This window comes from Sturnira hondurensis, unplaced genomic scaffold (genome assembly GCF_014824575.4).
Source record: "Sturnira hondurensis isolate 20B ecotype Veracruz unplaced genomic scaffold, ASM1482457v3 Scaffold0021490, whole genome shotgun sequence".
Lineage (NCBI taxonomy): Eukaryota > Metazoa > Chordata > Mammalia > Chiroptera > Phyllostomidae > Sturnira > Sturnira hondurensis.
Window position 1 is genome coordinate 703,185 of NW_028094121.1, and position 8,584 is coordinate 711,768.

Genomic DNA, 8,584 nt, shown 5'->3' on the forward strand with positions numbered 1-8,584 from the left:
GTGCGCACCCTTGGGGAAGCCATGTTTCTTGACCTTTCTCTGGGCCCTGAACTGCAGTTTGCCCATCCATGAAGTGGGGTTCTACAGTTACTTCTTAGGTATTCCCAGAGCTGTTAGGAGATTCACAGACGTTATAATGTCACTCTCGGGCAGTTCTGGGCTCTCAGAGGAAGGCAAGATTGTTACAGCTGCCAGGACATGTTCACCAGCAGAATGGCGGGGCTGTGCAGTGGGGGCCACGCCCCGTTCAAGGTTGCATAGATCCGTATGGGCTTCCAGCTGGGCTCTGCTCCAGGCCTTTCCCACTGGGATCAGCAGGGGAGAGAGCCAGGCCTGTGAGGACTGGGCCTTAGTGGACATGGAACCATGTTAGATCACCCAAACCCAAGAGTTAAACAACCTCTGGGCCAAAAGGCATAGCATCAGCCTCCTTAGCCACACCCGAGGGCAGCCAGCAGTGGGGAGTCCTCGGCAGCGGCTGGCAGAAGGGTGAGGGGGGCCTGGGCTGTGGGGCTGGGGCTGGTTTCCACACCTGCAAAGCACTCAGGCCAGAACCAGTGCACGTTCACTGCCCTGGTTGCCATTCTGATTGTGACTCATACCACAGCCAAACTGATGCCCTGAGGCTCGGAGCACCTGCCGAGTGCCAGGCCTTGTGTGAGCTCTGGGCCCCTGACGTGGCAAAACAGGGCTCTGCTTTCAGGAGTGGGCAGGACCCTGGGCGAGGCAGACAGTTGCTAAGTTTTATAATGGAGGGTATAGGAGGCCAGTGGAGGCAGGATACAGTCCTAACCTAGGCTTGCTGAGGCTGGGCATCAGTGAGGAAGGTTTTCTAGACAATCTGAAATGCACACTGTAGTTGTTATTATCTCCATTTTTCAGATGCAGACACCGAGGCTTGGAAAGGGGTCACGCAGCTGTTCCCTGGGGAGGCTGCACTCTGACCCAGGGCTGTCGGGCCAGCCAGGGCTTTCTCACCCACTGCACTGCGGGTCTGGGCCCTTCTTCCTGGTCCCCTCCTGGGGGCCCTGGTTGAAGGGTGAGCAGGGGCTTGATCATGAAGGGCCCTGAATCCAGGTTTCTTCTGGAGGTTTCATGCAGCCATGATGGGTTTTCAGGTGGAGAGACAGCTATAGAGGTGGCATAGCCCAGAAGGCTGTGGAGGAGGAAGAGTTTGCCAGAGGAGATGGCCTTGGAGGTGGGAAGCCCAAATGACCTTAGACCCACCTGCTACCAATAAGGAATGATGAGGGGTGGGGGATGGGGGTGTGTGCGCTGGGGACCAATGCCTCGGAGCTCAGGTGTGGGCCTGGGGACCAGGAAGCCTGGGGTACTGGGAGGACCCAAGGTCCAATGCCCAGTGCTTTCAATGCAGAGGGAGGGCAGAGGCCTGAACCCACACCTGGGCCCAGGCCAAGCTGGGGAATTGGTGGGGGTACAGGGGCAGTAAGGGAAGGAGAGTTGTTCCCATTTCCCAGGGTGGATGTCGGAAGTGAGGCTGGGCAGGGCAGGGCAGGGCCCAAAGGGCTGAGGCCGCGGAACCGTTTCCTCTTTCCCGCTGCGTGGATCTATATCATTCCCACAACCTTGTGCCCCTGACCCCCACCCTGGCCTTGCACCAGGTAAGCCCTGGCCAGAGCACTCAGGAAGAAAGGGGCTCCAGGAACCAAGGCCCCTTGCCTGTATATCCAACCCGGCTGTCCCCTAGCAAAGGAAAGACTGAAAATCAATGCCAGCCAGAAACAGGGCTCCTTCAGCCCCCAGTGACTCCACCCTTTGTGCAAAACCAAACCCCAACCCAGCTGGAGCCCCCACTTAGTCTCAGGTCCAGTCCCCCTCACACAGTCAACCCAAACCTCCATGTTGGTTACAGTCTCCACAGCAACCCAGTCCTCACCAAACCCCCAATTCTGAACCTAATCCTGATACTTTGACATCCCTAACCTCAGCTCCATGCCACACCTGACCCTAACCTACACCTCAACTTGGATCCTAACTCAAACTCCTACCACTCACTGCTGGGACATCTTCCCCAATTTAACCTCAACCCCAACTCAGCTCCACCCTCAGCAGCACTCCGGATCTGTCCCTGGTGCTCACCTCATCCCCATTGAACTCAGTTCTACCCTGAGGTGTATCTTGAGCCTCACCTTCACCCCAGACCCCACCCATAACTCCAGTGTTCTCTGCCTCCCCCCTGACCCTCCCCCGGGGCTCACGGCCACCCAGCTCTCAGCACAGGCCACCACATGGCTGGACTGGATGTGTAGACCTCAGTGTAAACACACACACACATCCCTCAGCATGCACACACATACCTCGACACACACACACCTACCTCAGATGCACATACACGCTTCAGTGCATACCATACCTCAGCACACACACCTACCTCAGCACACACTACACTTCACTACATACACACCTACCTCAGCATGCACACACACCTCAGCACACACACACCTTAACACAAATACCTGAGTGCATACACACACACCTCAGCATACACACACACCTCAGCACACACATACCATACCTCAGTACACACACACCTACCTTAGCACACACTACACCTCACTACACACACACCCACCTCAGCATGTACACATCCACACCTTAGCACATATATACACCTCAGCACATACACACACCTCAGCGCACACACACCTTAGCATACATACCTGAGTGCATACACACACCCCTCTGCATACACACCTCAGTGCATACATACACACCTTAGCACATACGCACATGTCGGTATACACACATACCTCAGTGCATACACACACACCAGTAAGGGGAGGAATCCAGTCCAGTTCTGAGGAGTACCTGGGAAGGTGGATAGAAATGGTTTTTGCTGCCCCTCCCTTGGGCTGGACCCCTTTGAAGTTCCCTCTGTGTCAGGCTCTGCTTCCTCCAATTCCTCCTTCAATATTGACTCTCCCCACCCAGGAATTTCTACCCCCCCCCCCCGGGCCCTTTTCTGGCTTCCGGCCAGGCTTGTTTGTAGATTAGAGTCACAAACTGGCAGGACCTCCCTTCCTCTCTGCCCCGGGGCCCTGCTCACAACATAACACAATGAACATACACCATGCCGGTCCTCATGGGGGTCAGAGTCTACTGGGGGAGAGACACACAGTCAGGTAATCCCACCCAACAAGATCCCTGGCAGGGGAATCTACGTGCTTCTATGGGGACGAAGAGAGGTTATTTAGTTCAGGATTCAGCGGGGGTTATTTGACCTGGGCCTCAAAGTTTGAGTAGGAGTTTGTCTAGAGACAGGAAAGGAAAGTCTTCCAGGCAGATGGAACATCATGTGTGAAGGTGAAGAAGCATGTTCAGGACGGGCTGGGGAGGTGAGCCTGGCAGCCAAGGCCAAGGTGGGGAGATCAGGCTGGGCTCACTGGGTGCAAGGGCACATGTGGGGGAATGGTCAGCAGGCAGAAACAGCAGGAGTGAAGAGGAGGAGCTTGGGGGCCCAGTGGGGAGGAAATTGGGAGGCAGAGGGAAGGGGCTCATCTAAGGACAGCCTGAGGCTGGAGGACAGGCAGGGCCTTGGAATCAGCGCAGGGCAAAGACAGGCTGTGGTTCACCCCAGGTAGGCAGGTCACCGGAGAGGCCAATGGGGACCAGAAGTGGATGCTGCTATTGATAAGAATAATAACTGAATTATCCTTTACTGAATGCTTTTCGTGTGTCTGCCATTGAGCTGAACATTGCTATAGCCTCATTTAATCCTCAAAATAACCCCATGAGGCAAGTATGCTTATTGGTCCCCACACAGGACACAAGGGACACTGAGGCTCAGAGGGGGGACAATTTGTCCAAGTTCACACACATTGAAACTGGGAGAGGTAGATAAGACTTGAACCCGAGCCTGTGGGATGGCAGAGCTGAGGCCTCCTCCAAGTCATAGTGGCCACACCTAGTACTTGATTTGAAGCTGTCTCAAAATGCCCTCCTCCCCTCAGGCTGGATTTCTCACATTTCCCTGAACATCCCACGCCTCCCTCACCTCCTGGCTGTCAGAAGTGTCCCATCATCTGCAAGAAATGGTCTCTCCTCCCCATCCCTTCTCTAAGACAATGCACACCCGTTCTCTAGAACTGGGGGTTGGCGTGCCCTCCTTTGGGTAACCTCCTTGAACCGCTCTAACCCTGGCTTGGGGGAGGTGCCCCCTCCATTCTCCACCCTGGTCTCCTCCCACTCCCCTAACAACCCTGCATTGCCACTGTCTGGAACCCCTCCTCAAGGGCTGGGCAGGGCCGCAGACCCTCCCCAACACAGGGCCCTGCCCAGAGCAGCTATCTGGGAGGCCAGTGCAGGGCCCAGCTGGCTGTGCGTCAAATTGGGGGCCCAGGGAGGGGACTGATCTCTTATTTTCTGGGTTATCTCGAGCCCTAACTAACTAGCCTGAATTGATGAGTGAGCAGGGGAGGTTCTGACAAAGGCTCCCCGGTTACTCAGTAACCCTGCCTTCTTTAAAAGGCCCATTGCTTCCCTTCAGCATCCAGAACCAGCCACCCACTCTTGGGCACTGCTACCATGAACCCCTCTCTGCTCGCTGCACTGTGCCTCCTGGGGTCCTGGGCTGCCCTGGCAGGGGGAGTCACTGTGCAGGTGAGTCCTGTCCCTACGCTGGCCCAGCTGTGCACAGAACTTGGGCACTGACACAGCACCCCCTCTTTGGGGCTGATGTGGGGGTGTGTGTCTAAGTCCTGGCTCTTCCTCAGGGTCCCCCTTCTCAGTCCTGCCCCATATACCTCCTCCTTTAAACTTGAAAGAAAATGTGTATCGGGTAGGGAGAAGAGAAATAGCTATTGGGGGAAGGCAGGTGATCAGCCAGTTTATTGGGGACTAGTGATGGATTAGGTTCCTCCCGTTCCTCATTGTGGTCCCTGGATCACTCTGGGGAGGAGGGATTATTAGTTCCATTTTCCAGAGGAGGAAAATGGGGCCTCAGAGAAGTTCTGGAACTGGCTATGGACATGTGGCTGGGAAGTGAAGGGGCTGGATTTGTTACCAGAAAGGGGACCAGGCCCGGAGCTGGTCTGCCTAGGGCCAGCTGGTGGTGGGTGGGTTCTTGACTTAATGCAGAAAAGATTTCACAACACGAGTCGAGGTGATTTTGAGAGGATGTTTATTAAAGCTGGGACAGGAAACAAGGAAGGGCCTAGGGTAGAAAAAGCAATAGGGGGCTAAGTGGGGAGCCTCACTGGGGAGTCAGAGAAAAGGCGGGGAGCCTTGGAGGTAGGTTCAGGGGATCAGCCTGGGACCAGCTGCCACTGCCTATTGCTCCCCTGGTTGCAAGTCTCCTTGGGTCCCTCTGAGTTTGGGAGATGCCCGCCTGAGGGGGCAGAGGAGGGAGAAAGGAAGGATGTGGGCATCCTCCCCAGAGGAGAGCGAGCTAGGGCATTTGTTTTGAGGGTTTTATCTTTCTCTTGCAGGTGGGAATCTTAGGGGAGGCCTAAGGGGAGCTTTCAGCAGAATATTCATGCATCAGTTTTCCAGGTGTGCCCTTTCAGGATCCTGGTCTCCACTGATTGGTCAGTGCCAGGGCAGGGGGGTCATTAGACATTGCAGCTGGTCCCAGAATCCCCAGCATAATTGTGCTGCTTTCTGGGCCTGGGAGTGAAATACGAGTGAGGCCTAGGTGGTACCTCTAGGGAGGAGAATTCAAGGGGGTCTGAACCACAAGACCAGCAATATGAAAGGTCAGAGGGTCTAAACCATGTGACCAGCGATATGCCCGGGGAGGAAAGGCCACCCAGGGGGCCCTGGTGACCTGTATCTGGCTGTAAATTGCTCGGCCAGCGTGTTTAGCTCTCTGTCTCAGTTTCCCCATGCCCCTTGCCAAGGGATTTTCCTAGCTTCTTACTATCTGGCCTCAAATTCAATTCCAGATTTTACTTCTCAGTCCTGTTCTCGGCGGGAGCAGCCGCCTGGATCTCCGGACACACACCATCATCTTGGATTAACCGCGTGCTCACGGGTGTGGATGTGGTGTGCGTGCCAGTGACAGACCCGTCTGGCATCCAGTAGGGGGCTCCCTCTCTACCACAGCCACGCTCTGGGAGGCTTTTTATTGCTTCTCCAACCTCAACCAGGCTGCAGGCTGCAGGCCGGAGCTGGGGGCCTAGTAATCAGCCCACATGGCTGTCAGGCAGGGGCGAAGACAGCCTGGGCGTGGCCACGTGGAAGCTGGTCCTGGTCCCAGCTGTGTACTGTTTCCTACAAAACAACACTCTGGCTCCACGTATTGGGCACCTATTGTATCTCTGACACGCTCCATCCGTTTTCTCCATTCCTCACAACATGCAGAAAAGTGGGGCTTTCAGAGTGTAACGACCTATCCATGGCCACAGAGCAAAACCAGGATTTCAGCCCACAGTCTGGCTGTGGGTCCTGAGCTCTAACCACCTCACACTGGCTTGCAGTGGTGTCTGGTTCCCATTTGCCACAAACACTGCTCGAGCCACGGGGGCTGGAGAGGGGCGAGTCCTGGGGTAATATGGTCAGGGAGCAGGCTGTAGCCTGGCCTCATGCTCTGGACCTGTCTCTCTCAGGATGGAAAGTTCTCCTTTTCTTTGGAGTCCGTGAAGAAGCTCAAGGATCTAGGAGATTTCCGGCAGCCCAGCCGCAGGAACTCTGGTGTGGCTCCCACCCCCTGTAACTATCCCAACTTTCCCAAAGAACTCAGGCCCCTCTGCACGGAGCGCAATGCCAGGGAGGTCCTCCAGAGACTGGGTGAGTAGCTGCCTCTCTAATGGGTGATGCTTGGGGATTCCCTGACTGATGACACTCGAGGGAGAGACGTGCTCTGATTGGTGGGATTCAGAGGCGGGGCTCTGCTCTGATTGGTGGTCATATGAAGCCCTCTTCTCAGCTGTGATTGGCAAGGCTTACTTTAGGAAGGGCCTGGCTGGAGTTGATGCTTAAGTGGTTCTGTGTCACGGTTCATCAAGTCTTAGCTGTAGCTCTTTTCTGGGTAGAATCTCTGCTCTGACTGGTTGGCTTGAACAATATCTGTGGCTTGGTTTGGGGCAGAAAGCCCAGCCGGTCACAGAGGACAGGCCCGGGTTTCTCCTGGGGGCTGGGTCGCAGATGTCTGAGCTTTGGCTCCAGGGAGGATGGGGGATTTGGGGAAGAGAAGCTGGCTCTCATGGGGCCCTATCTCTGCTGTCCAGAGGCCATCGCTGAGGACCCGAGCTTGTGTGAGATCTGTGCCTACGCTGCCTGTACTGGATGCTAGGACAGCAGGGGCTTGCTGTCGTTTGCCCCTCCCCCCCAGAAGGCTCTCACTCTGGCAGCTGAATCTACCCTGCTCCCATCGGAGGACTGAGGAGAGAGCAGCCTGGGAAGACCCAGCCCCTAACCGCATCGGAGCTGCCGGCAGCTTTTCCAACCTGCATCTAATAAACCAGATTCCCGAGTACTCCTGGTGTGGCTTTCATTCATTTCTTCATTCCTCAGGCTACTCATCACCCAGTTTCAGGAAAGCCCTCCCTGCCTTCAGGGCTTACTGTGCTAAGTGCAAGGACCCCACTCTCCCTGCTGAGCTACCAACCACCACACACAGGCACAGAAGGACCTGAATCTGCAGACCACCAGTGGAGGAGGTGGAACCTCTGCTTTCCTTTCACACCTGGAATCACCAAAGTCACTAAGGCACATGGGAGCCCAGGAGTCACGGGAACCCATGAGATTGGCCCCGAGCTCCAGAGCAATCAAGGCACCTCAGGACCTGGGCCCCTGCAGACTGCTTCAGCATTGCTTCCTGCCCTCCCCCCACCACCCTGGCCCTTACCCCAGGCCACAGCTCCCGCTCTGGCCCCCTCACCTCTGTGCTGTTCCTCTTCCCACACTCCTGGCCTGGTCAGCTCCCACTCAGGCACCCACGCTCCCAGGGCTTCTCCTCAGAAGCCTCCCCGACTCTCCCAGGAAGGGTCTTCATGCTCCCACTCTGTCCTGGGTGCTCCCAGGGCATTTTGGTCACTCGCACCCCTCGCACAGCTCTGGCCTCCCTGCAGTATAATGGCTTCTGTGCCTGAGGAAGTCTCTCTGGCCGTCAGAGCACACGAGGCCCACCACGTGGAGGATGGCTGGAGACTGTAACAGAGAGCAGGGGAAAGCAAGAGCTACACAGTTCCAGTCCTGGGTCTTCCATGTGCTGTGTGATGTCAGGAAAGTTGCTTTCCCTCTCTGTGTCTTAGTCTCCTCCTCTGTAAAACTGGGATAGGGATAGTGCCTGCTCCCGACACTAGGGGAAATACTTCATGCACGTGTGTGTGTATGTAAAGTTCTGGCTGTATGCAAACAAAAGAGAATTCAATAAGTGGTAGGAATAAATAAACCAAAGAAAGGGGAATCAGGGGAAGCTGAGAATGGTTCAGACTGGGGTAAGGAGGTGAGGCATGGGGGGAGGCCTGTTCATAACTGTAAAGGGAAAGGAAAAAGAGGATGTAAGCTTGGGGAGTGGAGCGGAGAGGGGAGTGGAGCGGAGAGGAAGTGCCACAGGGTGATCGAAGCAGGATTCTCTGAGCTGCAGAATTCAGAGGGTGAGGCGTGGTCCTCCAGGTCAGGG

The 8,584-nt window shown here is 55.7% G+C and overlaps 1 protein-coding gene across 1 annotated transcript; it reads left to right on the forward strand.

Annotated features, from left to right (window-relative positions):
* Positions 1–4,531: 4,531 nt before the first annotated feature.
* GUCA2A (guanylate cyclase activator 2A) lies at positions 4,532–7,404 on the forward strand. The gene is made up of 3 exons (XM_037032634.1): positions 4,532–4,620; positions 6,567–6,747; positions 7,188–7,404. The coding sequence occupies exons 1-3, from the start codon at positions 4,546–4,548 to the stop codon at positions 7,250–7,252; spliced, it is 321 nt and encodes a 106-aa protein (XP_036888529.1). The 5' UTR covers positions 4,532–4,545; the 3' UTR covers positions 7,253–7,404.
* Positions 7,405–8,584: the final 1,180 nt, after the last annotated feature.

Coding starts and splice junctions, on each gene's coding strand:
- GUCA2A (XM_037032634.1), top strand. CDS start 4,546: ATGAACCCCTCTCTGCTCGCTGCACTGTGCCTCCTGGGGTCCTGGGCT. Junction 4,621..6,566: donor CAGGGGGAGTCACTGTGCAG/GTGAGTCCTGTC, acceptor TGTCTCTCTCAG/GATGGAAAGTTCTCCTTTTC. Junction 6,748..7,187: donor GGAGGTCCTCCAGAGACTGG/GTGAGTAGCTGC, acceptor TCTGCTGTCCAG/AGGCCATCGCTGAGGACCCG.